Source organism: Lithobates pipiens, unplaced genomic scaffold (genome assembly GCF_037356315.1).
Source record: "Lithobates pipiens isolate NorthernLeopardFrog02 unplaced genomic scaffold, aLitPip1_a1.2 Scaffold_16, whole genome shotgun sequence".
Classification (NCBI taxonomy): domain Eukaryota; kingdom Metazoa; phylum Chordata; class Amphibia; order Anura; family Ranidae; genus Lithobates; species Lithobates pipiens.
Window position 1 is genome coordinate 560,252,913 of NW_027507748.1, and position 20,165 is coordinate 560,273,077.

The 20,165-nt window shown below is 41.2% G+C and overlaps 1 protein-coding gene and 1 long non-coding RNA gene across 2 annotated transcripts in view; one reads left to right on the forward strand and one right to left on the reverse strand.

The window, feature by feature from the left end:
- LOC143984453 (uncharacterized) overlaps positions 1-20,165 on the reverse strand; it is a 90,868-nt gene that overhangs the window by 68,979 nt on the left and 1,724 nt on the right. The window lies entirely within an intron of this gene.
- On the forward strand, positions 13,243-18,193 carry LOC143983647 (inhibin beta B chain-like). The gene is made up of 2 exons (XM_077483591.1): positions 13,243-14,162; positions 16,652-18,193. The coding sequence occupies exons 1-2, from the start codon at positions 13,805-13,807 to the stop codon at positions 17,392-17,394; spliced, it is 1,101 nt and encodes a 366-aa protein (XP_077339717.1). The 5' UTR covers positions 13,243-13,804; the 3' UTR covers positions 17,395-18,193.

Sequence of the window (20,165 nt, forward strand, 5' to 3'; positions counted from 1 at the left end):
TTTTCTTATAACAAAAAGTAGAAAATATCATTTTTTCTCAAAATTTTCGGTCTTTTTCCATTTATATCGCAAAAAATAAAAATCGCAGAGGCAATCAAATACCATCAAAAGAAAGCTCTATTTGTGGGAAGAAAAGGACGAAATTTCGTTTGGGTGCAATACCAGTTAAAGCAGCACAGTGCGAAATTGTAAAAAGACCTCTGGTCCTTAGGGTGTTTATTGGTCCGGGGCTGAAGTGGTTAAGGCCAGACCACTTTTTTGCGATTCGGCACTGCGTCGCTTTAACTGACAATTGCGCAGTCGTGCGACGTGGCTCCCAAACAAAATTGACATTCTTTTTTCCCCACAAATAGAGCTTTCTTTTGGTGGTATTTGATCACTCCTGCGGTTTTTATTTTTTGCGCTATAAACAAAAATAGAGCAACAATTTTGAAAAAAACACATAATTTTTTACTTTTTGTTATAATAAATATCCCCCAAAAATATATATAAAAAAAAATTTCCCTCAGTTTAGGCCGATACGTATTCTTCTACATATTTTTGGTAAAAAAAATCGCAATAAGTGATTATTGATTGGTTTCCGCAAAAGTTATAGCGTTTACAAAATAGGGGCTAGTTTTATGGCATTTTTATTAATATTTTGTTTTTACTAGTAATGGTGGCGATCTGCGATTTTTATTGTGACTGCGACATTATGGCGGACACATAGGACATTTTTGACAAATTTTTCGGGACCATTGTCATTTATACAGCAATCAGTGCTATACAAATGCAATGATTCCTGTGTAAATGGCACTGGCAGTGAAGGGGTTAACCAGGGGGTGGCAGTGTAGGGGTTAAGTGTTCCTAGGGGCGTGTTACTAACTGTGGGGGGGGTTGGACTTTGTGTTAGTGAGCACTGATCTCTGCTCCAATCACATGGAGCAGAGATCAGCGTCACTTGTTGCTAGGCAGAACTCCCCCTGAGACGATCGCCGGGATCCCCGAGGTGATCGAGTCTGCAGGACCCACAACCGGACTCACGGGGGTCCCGACCCACACGCGAGCACACCGCCGGCGGCACGCACGCGATGGCAGGGCGGCATATAAAAATGGACCTACCTGTACGCCAATATGCCTGCCAGTGCCATTCTGCCAACGTACATCGGCGTGCTCCGGTCGGGAACTGGTTAACTCCCGCAGACTATTGCTTCCAAGAATTCCTCATTATTACTGTGTAAAGAATGAAGACATCACTCTTGACCGTGTAAGGGTGATGTTCCCAGATCTCCTCTCCTCCTGCGCAAAACGTATCATGACCTTATTAAAGTAGTAGTATGTCACATCTTCTCTATGCTAGAAGGACCCACTCTGAATAGTTCCTTAAAACTGGCTCTGGTTGCTCGTTGCTACTAGGCCAGAGGCATGCAGTACCTCTCCCCGGAGGCCTAGTAGTTTAAAAGCACATGTTGGATAGTGGACTACTGTTCCCACCCAGCCTAACTTGCAAATCCTGTGCCCTCAGGCCACATCGATTTGACACATATCCCCACAGTCTCTCTTCTGATGCAGGACTCCCCTTTATTGACTGTATAATGATGAAGACTTTGCTAATGACCATGTAAAAGCAAAATTCCCTCACAGACTTCCTGGCACATCCAGTCCCCTCCACTGTGGTACACTCACCGACCTTTCTCTGCCCTGAGTCCTTGATGGAGAACTTGACTGGACTATACGTTCCGACAGCTTTACCTGCCCCTCTGCTCCAGGAGTTCTTTATCAATGACTGTGTGATCATAAAGACATTGCCAATGAATGTGTAAAGGCAAAGCTCCTTCACAACTCTATTATTCAGTCCTCCACTTCACTCTGCTGACAACTCCCTCAGTGGCATGTTACTTCAGCTTATATAGGAGGCCCGCCACCTGCCAATACCAGTTGGGGATTGTTCATGGCTCTCACATGAGCTGCTTGCTACTCCAGTTCTAGGCCCAGCCCCTCTTCCAGAACAGTCTCCCTGGAAGCAGGGGAGGCACCTCAGAACTGGAGCACAGGTGGCCACACTCACTGCTACTCTGACCACTCCCAGCCCCCAGATCAAAACAGACAGGCCTAGCTTGCAGCATAGGCCTGCCTAAATGTACCTGTGCTGGCAGTCTCCTATTAAAAACCCTATTACTAGCACCTACCTATTGGTAGAGGGTGCTACACACCCATTTAAAATAAAAATGTATTCGTAATAGGATGTTACCATACACATGGTCATTTAGAGTTGACTAAACATGCATTATAAATTATTGGAGGACTACAGTGCTGTAAATAAAGTTACACAAAGATAACAAAAGAGAACTTGAGATTGTGCAAAAAAATAAAATAAAAATAAATCCAGCTTATTGTTATCATGAAACACCTGAGATACCACTGACCAAAAACAAAACAAAAGGGCCTGTAAGCACTAAAACAAGATATTGGTTGAGTGCCCTCAGAAACATATATGTTAAATTATCAGATATGAACATTCTCAAATTTGGGCTAGGAAACAGGCAGCTCATGCTAAAGTTGATGCCACACAAAATAAAATAGTGCCAAGAGATTAGAGTGCAATTGGGGTCTAGCCAAGGTTAGCATCAGTTCAGAGGATGACAGGTCAAAAATGCGAGGATAGGAGTCCAGAGTTATGGCATTGAGTTGGTGCAAGTTGAGTACACTTAGAGTCAGTAAACCAGCCAAAAGTCAGATCCAGGGAAACAAACTAATAATGGAAGATAAGACCAGGCACAGAATAACCAGAACATGGCACAGGAGATCATTTCAGGTGTCGGGGAGAGAAAAGAGCTCACAAAGCAGACAAAATACCAGAATTCAGAGTCTGGACAAATCCACAATAAATGCTACCATTAAAGGGGTTGTAAAGGTTCGTTTTTTTATTTTCTACATAGGTTTCTCTAAGCTAGTGCATTGTTGGTTCACTTACCTTTTCCTTCGATTTCCCTTCTAAATGTTTTTTTTCTTTGTCTGAATATCTCACTTCCTGTTTCTCCTCAGTAAACTTCTCACCATCATCCGAGCTGGTGGTTAGTCAGCCAGAACAGCTTACTGAACAGCTTACTGAGGAGGAACAGGAAGTGAGAAATTCAGACAAAGAAAACAAAGAAAAAAAACATTTATAAGGGAAATCGAAGGAAAAGGTAAGTGAACCAACAATGCACTAGCTTATAGGAACCTATTTAGAAAATAAAAAACAAACCTTTACAACCCCTTTAAGAAGTATTGCAAGATGGCGATTATATCCCTCACAAATATAAGCATTGTTTTTCTTTGTTATAACTATATATAGTAATAATCTAAGATTGTAAGGTTTGCTGACGCAGACAATAAAGTAAAGTTCAGTGAGCTGCCAGCATGCGCCCAGAGACTTATGACTTCTGTTACCTCCTCTTTTTACTACTATTAAAAGCAAAGTCTGTGGTCACCTGGTGTGACTCCTCACTTGAATCTATGCATGTAAGGATCTTACCCATATGTATCGATACCTATGAATAAAGCTTCTTCCTTGCTACGGACTGGGAGTCTTGAGTGATCCAAGGTGACCAGGAGATTTTCCTGACAAATTCAACTCTAGCTTGGCCAGTCAATTGGCATGTTTCTGTGCAGATGTGCTCTGGTACATACCTTTTTATATGGTTTGAGCACAGTGATGGATGGCACACCCAAAGGTCATAAACAGTATGTGTGTACACACACACACCCCAGGAGAGGTAGAAAAGACTGTGAAAGTCATATGGGTAAAGCAAGTCATTGGCATGTGAACTGGGAGTAACCACCTAGCAACCTCATGGCTTAAAGGGAAAGCAGAACCCAGCAGAGAGGCAGCAAGGAGGTGGTTACCTGAGAGATGACCACTCATCAGATTCATTTCTTTCAGGCAGATGACCATAAGGCAGATGACTGACAAATAACAGTCAAATGGATTAGGCACCAGCTGGCAGATGAGTGTCAGGCAACTCCCCAGTGGACAAGTGATGGATGACAACCAACTAACAAGAGCCCATAGACGAGAAGCTAAGAGGCAGCTGATCTGTGGTCCAGTATGTGTGCAACTGATGGGAGGCCAACCATTGCCTGACTACCCTAATGTACAGGCAGACAGTAGGGATAGTTCTTTAACAGTATAGGTAATCAGCTAAATCATCAGACAGTTTACCAAACAGGTGCAAAGCTAGAAGCAATAATGCAAAATAGGGTCAGGATGGCAAACAGCCTGCTGTCAGGAAACATGAATCAGACAGAGACAGAAAATACAGTAAAAATCACACCTTTTAATATAATAGTAAAAATTGTACAAATCAGTAAACATAGTGAAAACATAGCCAGGGTATGGTAGCCAAAGCGGGTAGTCAGAACAAGCCAGTAAATCTGGAAACCAGAGATCAGCGTAGTTTGACCCATGTATGGCCTGCCTTAAGCTGCACAAAACATGGACTCTTCACAGCAAAGTCTCTATGGCTCAATCCAGGGTAACATGTGGTTGTATAGCACAGTCACTATAATGCTGCGTGGACACTGTGGGATTTTACAATCGGAAATGTTGGATGTGAGCTTGTTGGCTGAAAGTCTGACCGTGTGTATGCTCCATTGGACTTTCCACCAACAAATGTTGGCTAGCAGATTCTCAAATTTTCCCCCAACAAATCTTTGTTGCCGGAAAGTCAGATCGTGTGTACACAGGTCCACACACAAAAGTTTACACATGCTTGAAATCTAGTACAAACGGGAAACGATCGGTCTTGTAAAACTAGCTTTCATAATCTTCTTTACAATGATATAATAATGAATTGCTTTGCTGCTGATATTCACAGAGTGAGTTCTGACAAACATATTTTTTATTATTTCTCATAATCTCCTGAATAATATTTGTTTTGGTTGGGGTTTTTTCTCGTGATCTCTAGAATAATCTTTCTTCTTTTTTTTTTTCTTATGATTGCCAGAATAATCTTTTTTTTTTTCTTATGATTGCCAGAATAATCTTTTTTTTTTCTCATGATCTCCAGAATAATATTTGTATTTTTTTCTTGGGATCTCCAGAATATTTTTTTTTTCTAGTGATCTCCATAATAATTTTTTTTGTTTTGTGTGTCAAGTTACCAAAGCGCCATTATTATCTTGTATTTTTTAACCTCAAAGATACAAGTTGGTGTCCCTTGTTAATTTGACATTGTATTTCAGAAATGTACCTGCCTACTCACAAACAAACTGTCTTTTTTGAAGTAAAACACATAGCTAAGCATTTGTCAAAAAATAAAAATTTGCAATTTAATAGGGGTCATAACAAAATAAAGAGGAAGGCACTGTACCCCAAGGCAGACATCAATTCATTTGTCAAAATTGGTAACCTGAGGAGTCCATTTAATAGGGAGCACAATACGGTCCAGGACTCCGAGAGATCGGGAGCAGCAGCAGATGACATATATGTCCTGAGGCTGTGGTCTTACAACAGCCTGCGTTTTTTGCCAGACCACACCAAACCCAGGCCATCACTCTCAACACTTCCTTCCACGCTTCCTCCAATGCTGCTGTGGTGGGTTGAGTGGCTGTGGTGTTGGTGGTGTTGCTGGAGGTGGTGGAGGAGTATGGTCCAACTGGTGGGTTTGAATTGTGAGTTGGCTCCTCGCCCTCTTGTTTAGGGCCAGAAGAATTATTTCTTCACAGATCATGCGTTGGCCTCCTTTATGTGTTATTTTTTGATTGCTGTGACACATCCAAATGCCAGATGGCCATCAGAGGTCATGGCAAGTGCCACAGTAGCCTGGCAAAGGAAAAGAGCTGCAAAATCCTCAAGATTCCCTGCCTTCCTGGTCCTTTTGGTTGGAGGGCGGAGTGGAGGAACTTGGGATTCCTCAGGCTGCTTGCCATGGCCACCTCCTGGCTGAGACTTTCCTGTGTATGAAAATGGTACATAGTTTTTGTTTTTTGGTCATCAATCACACACAATTTTGAGTTCATGACTGTTGCAAATTGTTAACAAATACAAAAGACTATTATTCTGACCCCAGCATTTTTCATTCTTGTCCCAATCATTTTTGGCTACTACTGTCTATTGATATGTAAACCACTTTGTTAAATCATAAATTAGTGACCAATAACATGTAGTTAACATCATTCAATTTTTGACAAGAAATATGTTCAACAATGCTATACCTGGGTCAAGCTGGGCTCCTCCACATCTTCTTCCTGGGTGGAAGGCCCAGGTTGTACTTCAGGAGCCTCAGCTGATGTGGAAGGAAGTGTTGAAGGAAGTGTAGATAGTGATGACCTGGGTTCCGTCTGGTCTGACAAAAAACACAGTCTGTCGCTATACCACAGCCTGGGGACATATGTTATCTGATGCTGCTCTGGATCTCTGGGAATCTTGGACCTTCTTGTGCTCCCTATTATATGTGCTCCTCAGGCTACCAAATTTGCCTTCAAATAGTTGATGTCTGCCGTGGGATACACCAGCTTCACCAATTCCAACAGTTTATCCAGCGCTGCCCTCCTATTTTGCTTGTTTGAATATTCCCTGCATTGGACTTGCCAGAGACATGGCAGCTCCCTGTACTTATATATGAAGTTGGGCAGGAAGTCAGGGTCTGTGAATTTATCCACCATTTTATCTGCAAGACACAACACAAGACAAAGCCTAATGTCAGGCTAAACTCTCCTAATCGTGTCCCAATATAGGCCTCAATCTATAAGCAGTATAGGCCACTAACCACTGATGCCCCAAGTTAAAATTGTACCTTCATTTGCACAATCGGCGCTAACGATCCTCCACTCACAGATCGTATGCTCATCGCCCGCATGTTATGCTTTATATACACTGCACATGCATGAAACTCTGCCCTTGTTCTTCTATCTTGTGTATTCCCTGTCTCTTCTCTTTCCAAGCAATGGGAGAGCACATGGCGGAGACACAGCAGGTGTGTGCTGTTATTATCAGCAATGATGAGGAAAGCCCGGAGCAAGGCAGTTCCAGATCCAGGAAGAGATATTAGGTCTCAAATATGTCATTTGAAGAGATGGTGGAGATGGTGGACATCTTGAAGAGGGCAGACTATGATGGGAAGCATGGACCGTACAGAAACCCAAATGTAAGAAAGGCCAAGATGACTAAAAGTTGTGAGAAGTCTGCACAGGACTTTTGGGGTTCGACAATCCAGGAAGCAATTGAGGAAACGCTGGTCAGACCTGAAACTGAGGGAGCAGGATCAGTATAGAAGGATCAGGAAAATGCTGCATAAAAGTATTTGTCGTGTGTTCCTATTATTATTATTACTTTTGTGCTGGTCCGTGTGCTTTTCTATACTGTTGTACAGTTTAAAATTCCAAGTTTGAGGTTCATGGGCACAGTAATCATTCATATTAAGCATTGTTCATTCGACCTATTACGTTGTTTCTGGCAGATGCAGGTTAACTACATTTGTTAATGCCTATTTGTACTAAAAGATGTTTATTACATTGTTGTCTAGATGTGGCTTATTTCAAAAAAACAAAACCACTTTGCACTACAAGTGCAATGCAAGTCCACTTGAAAGTGCACTTGTAGGGCAAAGTTGATTGTCCTTTCTGAAATAAGGCCCAGTGTGTCAACACGTGCTAGCGCACATCATGGGGGATCAATGGACGTGTTTCGGGGGTGAAACTACTTTAGTTTCGAGGAAGGGGTTGCACCCACAAAACGAAACGCGTACATTGATATCACATGATGGCAGATAGCACATGTTGACACACTGTGTGTTTTGTGGCTTCATCAAAATAGATGTAGGGAAAAGACACACATTTTAGGCATGGGATCACGAGGGAAATGTAAATTTTGAGTCTCAAATTGTGTGCATCTTCAAAATTTGGCTTTTACAGGGGTGAGATCACTCCATCTGATGAAGACAAAATCAACACTGTTTTGACATACTAATGGCTCATATGGCCTTCACTTTATCAAAGTTGAACTTTGTAAGTTCCTGAGTTGGGGATGTGTATGTTATGGTTTTAAAGAGGGATTCCACCTACAAAAAATATTAAAAGCCAGCAGCTATAAATACTACAGCTGCTGACTTTTAATAAATGGACACTCACCTGTCCCGGGTTCCAGCGATGCCGGCAGCCGAGGCCGATCAATCGCTCGGCTCTCGGCTGCTGCCGCCACCATTCTAGGTGAGGGAATCAGGAAGTGAAGCGAATCGGCTTCACTTCCCGGTTCCCTACTGCGCATGCGCGAGTCGCGCGGTGCAATAGGAATTGTCCATGCTGTCTCTGAGACCCATGTGTGTCCCAGCAGACAGCACGGCAGGACAAGAAATGGCGTAGACTCCCATGGGAGTCTATGCCCGGAAGTGAGTGTAAATACCTGTCTTTGACAGGTATCTCCACCCCCCTCCCCCCTGAAAGGTGCCAATTGTGACACCGGAGGGGGGGAGGGTTCCGATCAGCGGAAGTTCCACTTTAGGGTGGAACCCCGCTTTAAATATGCCTGTTTAGCCACACAAAAGGCTATATACTGTCAAACATACATGTTATACACCAACGATGTTGGTTTGGTAAAAAATACCTTTTATAACGCACATGTAAATGTGCTTGGAGTAAAATGTTTTATACACAACAATGTTAGGCTTCTTCTTTCAATGCTCAAAACCATTTTTTTAAAGTAAGTTGGTGTAGTTACAGTGACAGGGGGTATTTACTAAAGGCAAATGCACTTTGCACTATAAGTTCACTGGCAAAGGGGAGTTGCCTTTAGAAAATAACCCCAACTGTGCTGTAAAATTTGCCCAAATCAGGCCAATTTAGGGACTACAAGCAATTAATTCATGGAGTTGAAAATTATGATTATTTTTATCATTAATGAATTATATACATTAACAACAAAAACATTGTGTGTGTGTGGCAGACCCACAGCACAACATAACATAATAGTTAGCTGAAGAAGAGATTGTCACCTCATGTATCAAATAAGTTACATTTGCACTATTAAAGAAAATGGCCAAAAATAAAAGGCCATTGGAGAACCTAGGAGACAGATAAGAAACACAAGCAGTAAATCAAATGAAATATGAGTTTAGTTTTAAAAAAAATATTTTAAAGAGCTTTCAGATTCTCTGGTAAACCAATTGCCCCCCTACCCACGAAGTACTCCACATAGCTATGGCGTACTTTGTGGGCGCTTTGGGGGGGGGGGGCAAGCCAGGACTGCCAGTTTCAAGCACCATCATTGTTTGTGCAGGGAGTCGGCCGCAGTCAGATTCTTTGGTAAATCAATTGCCCCCCTACCCACAAATTACTCCACATAGCTTTGTCATACTCTGAGGGCGCTTTGAGGGGGCAAGCCAGGACTGTCAGTTTGAAGCGCCGTTATTGTTTGTGCCAGTGAGTCGACCTCCATCGCAACTGAGGCCAGATAGTTGGCTGCATTCTTCCGTAGGAAAGTATGAAGAATGCAGCAGCTCATAATGATATGGTTGAGTTTGTATTCGGGCATATTGGATGGCTGTTTGGAAAAGCCGGAACTGGCTGGCCATTATGCCAAAGGCATTTTCGACCACTCTTCTGGCACGGGCCAGCCAGTAATTAAAAACCCTCTGCTGCAGTGTCAGGGTTCTCATAGGGAAAGGCCTCATCAAAAGCTCCCCCAGCGCAACCCGCCACAAAAACAAACGGGAGGCCCACCACGTTATCCGCTGGAGGTGGCAACCCCAAGCTGCCATTCTGAAGATGTCTGTAAAATTCCGTCTGTGCGATGACTCCACCATCTGACATACGACCATTCTTCCCCGCGTCCAGATATAAGAACTCATAACAACTCATAACAACATCACAATACTACTGTACCCCTTGTAATTAAAGTAGTGTGATGTGCTTCCCATCTATCGCACCACCCCAGTTGGGAAAGTCCCACCGCTAGTTGAATTGGGAGGCCACAGTCTGCCATTTCTGTGGGTTGGAAAGAAACAGGGACTCAAACAAGAAAAAAATAAGTGTACTTTTGCACATAACATTGCAAGCGCAAGCAGATTAGACACAAACATTCTTGGCCAACATAAGTATAACATTTATTGAAATGAGAATTTAAAGACAAAAGTATAGGGTCCACTTATCGGATTCCTCACCCCCTCTGATGGCCCATTGTAAAAATGTTATGATGGGGGGTGGAGATGTTTTGGACAGGTAACACTCTCCACTTTATTGAGAGCTGAATTCATAAATAATGTGTGTTACTTTGGTCAGTCCCTCCTTACTTACAATATTGGCAGCCCACTGGAAGAAGTGTCATAATCCAAAAATATGAATACACACTGTCCAAAATGAAGCACATTTTTACATTCTGCAATTACCTGTCAAGATAATAGGAAAATAAAATGTTATACAGTACCATTTGAAAGTATTCTGGCATGCACTTGCACTACATGCTTTGGTGAATTCATCCATAAATATGACCACAAAAGAGGTAGGTATAGTGTGTATGGGTTTGGCAAAGTCAGCAGATAGAGTATTGGTATTGATTGACTTAGCGGTTGGGGGGGTTTCAAATGAGTTTGGGCCCCCCAAAAAAAAGCCTCTTACACTCTGCCTGAATTTAAGGACAGCAATCACATTTTTACACATTTTAAGGGGTGTTTAGGGTAAGTATTACAATGGAGCTGAAAAAATACATTGTTAAGTGACTAGGCTAGGTATGTATGGGCCCAGGATATCATGCTGGGGAGGTTAGTGAAGGCAAATATGCATGAAGCATTAGAAGCTTACAGCATGCATGAGGACATTCACAGCATATTACAATTATGGTAATTATGGAATGATAAAATAAATACAATACATTAGTAAACATTAAATACATAGAATGTGATGTTAAAGGATAAAACTTACCTTAATATAGTCCTTCTGCAGGACCTGAATGATGGCAGAACAGGTCTCTGGAATAATGATTCACAGGGCCTGGGGGAGATCCCAGTCATTAACTTGATATCCTTGAGACTTCTCCCCGTCGCCAAGTACCGCAAGGTGGCAACAAGCCTTTGTTCGGGGGTGATGGCTTGCCACATGCAGGTGTCCTGCTTTGTAATATATAGGGGGACAGCAAAGCCAACAGAAGGTGAAATACAGGGTCAATCAGCTGGAGCTCCCACAACAAAGGCATATGAGAGAATTGGTCACGATTAAGTAACCAATTCTTGGTCCAAGAACTCCTCCTCCCCCTGTTCATGGACTGGACTTGGGTCAAAGCAAGAACTCCAACACCAAGCCCAACAACAGCATGAACGCTACGATGAGTACGTAAACGCAACATGGCTAGAAAACGAATGGCTGCTCAGAACAAACTGAAAATCAGAAAGGACCTGGGAAGAACGAGCAGGCAAGAACGCACTGAAAATCAGAAGCCAACTATAAATAGAATGCACTGAAAGACAGGAACGAACTGACAACACGCACTGAAGAACATATACGAACCGACAAGCACAAACTGAAAAGCACGGAGCTGAAAAGTGCAAATCATCTCTCACAAAACTTCTACTAACACGAGATGAACACGAGATTAGCAGAAGGAGCCCAAAGGGTGGCGCACTGGCTATTGAACTTCCTTTTTATCGGCTCGTCGTATGTTTTGTACATCACCGCGTTCCCACATACGGAATTGTTGGCCAACGTTTGTGTGACTGTGTGTATGCAAGACAAGTTTGAGCCAACAAACTTTGAACAAAAATCCACGGTTTGTTGGCAGAAAGTCTGATCGTGTGTATGCAGCATAAGACTCTATAACAACAGACAGTCTAGCTAGGAATCACAACATCAGTAAAACAGTTCAGAACACAAACAGCTACCTGTGATTGTATGCATAAATGGCATCCTTTTCAGTAAAACCTGAAGGAGCTCTGGTAATACAGGAGAACAGCTGGAGGGATTCAAAGACAAAGCGCCACCCCACTGAAACTGGAGTACTCTGGTAGCAATGGGGTAGAGTCTCCTCATATTGACTGGGTCTTTCAGAGAAATTGCATGCTATTAGGCTCCTGTCCAGCAGCCCACATGCCAGGTTGGACAGTAGAGGGCACTCACCTGGCTGCCAATCGTTTGTTCAACTATCTCTGCCTCATCAGGTATGGCCTTTATGATCTACTGAAGAAGGGAAGCAGAGAACCTTATAGTCCCTGGGCTTGTCCCAGACCCAGAGAGCTGTGAGAAACAGATTTGAAGGGGCTGGCATCTACATCAAGTATACTGAGAAAGTGAGCACCGCTGTACAGTTCTGATAGCTATACAGTATTTTAGCAATGAAAGATTGATTGTGGCTGATTATAACAATGGATATTGCAGTTTGATATTTTCCTTCATTTCATGTTAATCATGAAAACAGGCTAAGAAACAATAAACTCAAAAGACTGAGATGCAAGCTTTCGAAACACTATAGGTTTCTTTGTCGGCCAAACCATACGGCAAAAAAGACCGAGTGGTTCATCGAGTCTGTCCGTTTTTGTTTTGTTTTGTTTTTTAATTTTTGGGGATTTTATGTTAATTGTTTATTTTTATTTTTTTCGTTAACTTTGTTTTGTTGTCTGACTATAGATCTATGTTTATCCGAAGCATGTTTGAATTATCCCAAGCATGTTTGAATTATCCCAAGCATGCTGTTTTATATGTATATTTGTAAAACAAGTTACCCATAGGAATCATATGTACCCTGTGCTACTATGTTCATACAGATTTTGCACATTTACTGCATATTCTGTGCACATTTTGCCAAAACGTCTCCTACTGTACAAAAAATGTTGGCGCTATATTCACCAGCTTCAATAATCACTAGTGTCACATTCATTATGTTATAAATGCAGTGAATATTGTCGGAGAATGTGCAGTGAGTGCCAGTGGGAATGTGTTTGCATTCATGAGAGTTCTATAACTATAATGTCTATAATGCCCCTTGTCTTCCTGTGCAGTAGTAAACTGTGCATTTGCTCAGGACTTCTAATGAATTTGGGAAAAAGAACCAGAAAAAAGTCTGAAAAACTCTTTCTTTCTGCATTAACTTCACCTGCATTCCCACATCCTTTACCTAAGGCAAGTACCTTGTACTCCACATGGCTATCGGTTTTGACAAAGGGGGAGGGAGTAAATAAAAGTGGAGGGGTGAAGCAATCAATCTATGATAAGAGAAGGTTGTGTGTTCCAGATGAATGCTTGTGCCAAAAGGGCAAATAATATTTAACACCAACAGTGTACATAAGCTTTATGAGACAGGCAGTAAGGGGAGGAGGTAGAGAGTGTAATTCCAAGTCTCAGTATATAGGGCAGTGTACCAACAGGCAGAGGCTTAGAGGAAATCAAGCATGCTTTCACATTACGTGTTCAGCTAACAACTAAGAAACTGAAGTGAAGGGATAGCACCTGTTTGAGTAGGGATATTTTATAGGCTATATGTGAAAGACTTGCATGGTTGCAGAAGTAAGGGAGTCTTTCTCTAATCTTCCCTTTACTATAAGGGCATAGGGAGAGCTAGGCTCTGACTTCACCTAAGATCAACTTCTTTGATCCACCTTCAGTTATAATACTTATTGCGAATCTGTATCTTTGACCTATCATCAGACGGAGGGTGTCTTGGAGTTAATCCCAGACTCAATAACCACATGACAGCTTATGCTGGACCAGGTTTATGTTAAAAGCAGGATGCTAGTTGAGCAGAACCCACAGCTGCGGAAAAGCAAAAGAAAGTGGTAGGTGAAAGAGACTTGACCCTTTCTCATCAGTCATCATCAGTGCTTTCTCCTCTGCAACATCTTTACTTTCATAGACTTTTGGCACGATGACTTCTCATTTCAAGAGAGAAGGCTTCTTTTTTTATCTGCTTACTCTGCTAGGTGCTTGGGCAGCATCTACACAGGGCGGAGGAAGGAGAACTGAATGTCCCTCCTGTGGAGTGCAAGACAAAGATGTGATGATTGAAGTGGCTAAGCAACAAATTCTCCAGAAGCTCCATCTAAAGGAGAGACCTAACATCACTCACCCAATTCCTAGAGGAGCGGTGGTGAATGCCCTGCGCAGGCTCCATTTAACCAAGCCACGTATGGAAGGTCTGTTTGGGTCCTCAAACTGGGACAGTGATGGTGACACCTCTGAGACAGACCAACAAAGCTACGAAATCATCAGCTTTGCAGAATCAGGTAAGAACTCATATGCAACGTGTTTCCTTGGACAAGTAGTACTAAACAGCAGAATCATTTAACTTTTTATATTGTTAATTAAAATATTTAATTAAGGGCAATTTAATTAGGTGTATTATTTTAATGGCTAAAGTGACAAAACAGCAAACATGTTTTTTTTTATTTCAACTATTTTAAACTGAAATATTTGTTTGGCTTGTTAGGGGTTACTGTACTTTTCACATCTACTCATTCAGAAAGCCCCCTACAATTCCCTTGCAGGACTGAATCTGTATTTTGTGAATACATTTTCACAATGGAAAAAATGTAGGATTACCAAAAAATGGACAATATTTGTGCTTGGTTTCAAAGCCCTTACATACGTTTCACTGCTTTGTGAAATAACTGTGCATTTGTGTTTTAAACACACTTTTACACCTTACCTTATGATAAAGGTAAATACATCACTGGGCCATACAAATGCAAACATTTTATTGAATAGCAAATGAAACTTTATTGGAAATATTACAATTTAATAGAGTATTCAAATACCTTTAAGGGTAATTAAGGCTAAGGGCACTGGTATCAGCTTGACCTGCTATGAAGATTAGTGAGAGCAATTTATCTGCAGTACAAATACACGGGACTGTGACTTTGGACACACCAAGGTTCCAGACACAATACTGCATAACAAAGTTCATGCTTTTCTATTACCAAGCCAACAATGCATATTATTATAAAATTATTGTAAATGTATTAGTCAGGGATACATACAGACCAAAATAAGTTCATATGCATAGTATCTAATTAGATAGATAGATAATGTTTAAAATATTTAGCTGCATAACGTAATCACAAACAGGCTGCTCTTGTTTGTACAGTACAAAATCCTGGCAGAAGTCTATCAGATAATGCTGGCCAGGTTATTTTGGAGCATGTAGTTCAACAAAATGCCTGCTATTCAGTTACTGCTATTAAAAGTCAAGGCTGTCATATGTTAGAACAAACTAAGAATACAGTTGAGGCATTCATTCATAAATAAATTATAGTTTTAGAACAATTTAAATCACCATATGCATTAACAGTGCATTATTTAACCCTTGGACACTGTCCAGGTTTTGTTTGGGTCGAAATGAAAGTCTCATCATCAATTAATCACATCTTCCTATGTATATAAAGTAGTTAACCTGCAAATGTATTCATTTCAACATGACTTCAAGCTCAAGAGTGCCAAATGACAGGATTTTGGGATTTGGCCAAAAAATGTGTATAGCTAAATCTATAGCAAACTGGCTTGTCAAAATTTGATTTGGGTCAGGAGACTAGTCCTTATTTGAAAGGCCACTTTGAGCATAGTCAGTCGTTGTGCTTCACTGAACTTTCTATGGCAACCAAAGAAACAACAGTGACATTTAATGGCTGGGTTAATGATCTGGTCAAAATTGTAAACTTCCGTAGAATATCATCATTGTATATCCACACACACGACATGTTACGATTTATTACATGGTACATAAATAAGGATGTGTTGAGAGTATGGCCCAGGTTGACTGGACTTTGGTGCCTTGTATATACTGTCAACCTAAATTTACATGATAGTTTCTATAGTTCTTTATATTTTACTTACTTTTAGTGTTTGAAATTAAAACATATTTCCCTGACTAACTCCATGGCAGAATAGGATGGACTCCATTTGTATGCTGCCATGAAGTTAATGAGGAAAGGAAAATTGTAGTAAGTATTTGATAACAATTTTCCATTTTGATGGAATGGATTTCATGATGCTTGTTTCATTCTCTGACCTGCTATAATAAAATGATCTTTGATTGATTTGAGTAACTCAAACATTTCTTCTCATCTACTTCTAAGGACCTCTGTCAGCTTGTAAATGCTGTTTGTGACACCCTTTGGGGAGATTTTTTATGTCACTTTTTGTCCTTGAAGTGAAGGGACATTTTTTCAATGAGGACACTGACTACAATAAAGATCTAATGAAGATTTAAACTTTACCAATGTGCCAAAAAAGTATATTTTCTTTCTGTGTCCCCATTGGGTAGATTTCCTTTAACCACCTGTTATTACTGATACCTTATCCCATGGGGGGTATACATAGCAATACAAACAGAACAAAGGGTCTTATCCTTGCCTACTTTCTTCTTAAGTGAAATAAATTACTAACTCTCCTGAAGTATGCAGCTTAGGTGCTTTGACTTTGCTCTGATTTTAATGACTTATTGGTCTTGGGTCAGAATTTCAGAGACAGTCAAGCATCTAGCATTTTCAGAAGGTTGTCAGCAATTACAGTGTCCTTATTTCTATCAGTACAGGTTTTTATTTAATGATTACAGTGATAATTAATAAAAAAAGCAATTCCATAAAAAAAGTATCATTTAAAAGGGAATATTCCAAAGTGCAGATATGAAGGCAAGGGGTGCATTTTTACAGAGATATTTTGTGTCTTCAGTTCTTAAACCCATAAAGTGACCCATTTACTCTTTCTTTCTTTACAGATTACAATGAATCCAGTACAAAGCTGACATTCCAATTTGCTAGAGACAATGAACAGAATGTACATGTTCTCCAGGCTCATCTGTGGGTCTTCTTCAAGTCAAACAGGACTGGTCAAGATAGTCAGACTATTCGATTGCACATGATCCAAGAGCCAAAGGGGACACGCACCCTCATCAGTGAAAAATACCTTGAGCCAAAATGGAGTGGTTGGCAGACATTTTCATTAAAGCAGATTCTCCAGGACTTCTTTGATGAAGAGAACAAAAGTTTGAAACTAGAACTTGACTGTGACGGATGCCAAAATTTACCATTTATGGTCAATCCCAGTGATTCTCACCAGCCTTTTTTAGTAGCTCAAGCAAAAGTAAAGGAAAAGAGCCATCACATCGCAAAAAGAAGCCTCAAATGTGATCAAAACTCCAACCTTTGTTGCAGGAAAGACTATTATGTAGAATTCAAGGATATTGGGTGGAATGACTGGATAATAAAACCTGAGGGGTACCAGATCAATTACTGCATGGGACTTTGCCCAATGCATGTTGCTGGTGCACCCGGCATGGCAGCCTCATTCCACACCACGGTCTTTAATCTCATCAAGGCCAACAATATTCAGACAGCAGTGAGCTCTTGTTGTGTACCAACCAAGAGAAGGCCGCTGTCTATGCTGTACTTTGATAGAAATAACAACATTGTAAAGACTGACATTCCTGATATGATTGTTGATTCATGTGGATGCAGCTAAGAGACACCAAGCACATCCATACTAATATGAAAAAAAGAGAGAAGCTGGTCTGTCTCTTACACAAGCTTTTGCTGAAATCACATGGGAAGAGAAAACATCTGGATAACTGAGAAGCCCCCATATGTCTTCATGATGCATGACACACTGGATACTTTTTCAACTAATTCCTATGATGATTTAGTATGCAGAATGCCATTGACTGTGACATTGCAGCACACTGACAAAATGCACAATGTCTCTTCTTCCAGGATCTTCAATCCATTTACTTACTTTCAATACAGCATACTTGTGAACAATTAACAAATGTATTCTACCAAAGATTATACACCTTGTGCTATATATCTTAGTGGCTCCCATTCTAAGGGAAGCAGCTGTCAACCCCAAAGTGATGGCACTTTGCCAACAGTTGGTGTAGTTTTGTCAAAACTATGAGCTTCATTATTTCACAATTAGCTTTAAAAACTTAGGTATGTGATGCTGTAACTAAGAAACCGACAGTAAAAGCCTACCCAGTTTTCTGCAATATTGTTACATTATTAAAGTGCCAAGCCGAATATCTGCAAAGAAAGATGGATTTGTGATGGACATTTTAAGCAATGCCTCATTTCCACAAGACAGTTTTACTGTCACCAGTTGAATGTCATTATAAAGTGCTAATTATTTTTTTTCAAGGAACCCCTCACCCTTTCAACCGCAGAGCACACAGTTACTTGTGTATGATACAAATTATTGTATTTTATATTATTTGTATTTTATTATTATTTTTATTACTGAACACTGTTTAATAAACAAAACAACAAAGAAAGAAAATGTGTATTTTATGATTTTACAGCACATATTCACACCAGACAACATCAGGGCCGTAAATAAGGCAGTACAGCCAGCTCTGCTGTACTGGGCCCGGGTCCCACCAGTCTTTTCCCAGACACAGATCCTCTTCTGCCTCTCCTTGCAGTGCTGCCAGCTTCTCCTCTTCTTTCTCCCTCTGGCTGCACTGCAGGTGGATGGGTTCTAGCAAATGCACTCCCTCCATCTACTGTCAGGGCCCCCCCATGTGTGCCCCTTCTCCCACAGCGCTACCAGATTCCTTCCTCTTCTCTCCTGCTGGCACACAGGAGGATGTTTCAGGATGGAAAACGGGGGAAGGGGCCGGTAAATATGTAATTTACGATCCCTTCCATTCCTGAATGAACACAGTGATTTTTCGGTACCAATCACTTCTGTGTCCATTCATCACTGAAGCATAGTAAGCAGTGTTTACTATGCTTCAGTTTGTGAATGGGCAGGAAGTGTCAGAGTGCTTCCTATTCATTCATCTGGGCAGCTGAGGCTACCAAGAAAAGGAAGAATAAATCTTTGTCCTCGGTCACTTTCAGCTGGGGGTAGGCGGGCCTGTCAAGTAGGCTGTGTGGGGCCTCGTAATTTCTAACAATAAAAAATGTATGAAGATTTTAACTTAAAAATGTGGCAACAATTTTTTTTTCTGTGTCCCCATTGGATAGATTTCCTTTTACCTACTGTTCTTCCTGATACCTGTCCAATGTGGGATACAGATAACAATAAAAAACTGAACAGAGGGTCTTGCTGTTCCCTACTTCTTAGGTGAACAGCATGAATCATAATTCTGAATCCTGGATCCTAATTGATTGCTATGGGTTACCAAACTTAATTTACAAACTTTTTACATATATAATCTCTGTCTTTTCTTAAGGAGCCCATACATTAATCAAGTTTCTTTGTTTAATCAGCAGGTTGAACAGAAAAATTGACCCGACTCCCCCATCCACACATTTGAGGTGAATGGGGGAATCTTTCCGCTGGGCTATTATATTCTGACAGCAGAGAAACTTCCCAGCCATCAGATTACACTGATAAGTGCTGACTGCTATATCCAGCAGTGTTGATAGAACAGCATAATTTAGACAGGGCAGTTGTAGAGAAGTTGATTGACAACCACCCTGCCCATGAATGGATCAAAATCCAGCTGGCCCCTGCTAAACTGTCCAAATTTCAGTCCATGTATGGCCGGCTTTACCCTGTGCCTTTAAAGGTGTCATCACATGCGCAAGCACGTGTAAAAATTGCATTGTTTAAATTTGACCTGTCTGGGGTCTGCACTGTAAAGCTTAGAAAGCAACAGACCTACAAATTGGGAGTGAAAACAAGGAGGCATCAGGGATGCCTCTGGATTTGGGATAGGGGAGATGAGCAGGAGTTAATTAAAGTGGCTATATGCATTAAGGTAAAAAACCTTCTGGGAGCAGCTACCCCCAGCCCACCCTTTACCTGAGTCCCATCTCAATCCAGCGCTGTCCATGAGAGCAGTGACTCTCCAGTGTCTCTCTTTCATCACTGGCTCACACAGCAGCGAATGCCAGTGAGTCAATGAGGAGAAAGCAGGGGTGAGCCAAGCTCTGTGTGTAAATATACATTCACACACAGAGCTTGGCTCAGCCCTGCTCGGCACACATATACAGGAGTGCGGCTTGGGAGCGATCCTGCTTGAGTGCCTCCATAGAAAATGGCTCGTTATTGAGGTATTTGGCAGGAGAGAAGAGCCAGAACCACCGGCGAGGCACACAAAAAGAAGAGAACAGAGCAGGTAAGTATAACTTATTTTATATTGTTTTGTCTTAAAAAATGGCAACCTTTAGAATCCCTTTAAGCTTCAGCAAGCGCTTCTTTCGTCCAACAGTTTGTTAATTGATCCCCCAACAATTACACTTTGAAAACTCAACTGTTGCAAGGCAAAAATGCAAAGCATTTAATTT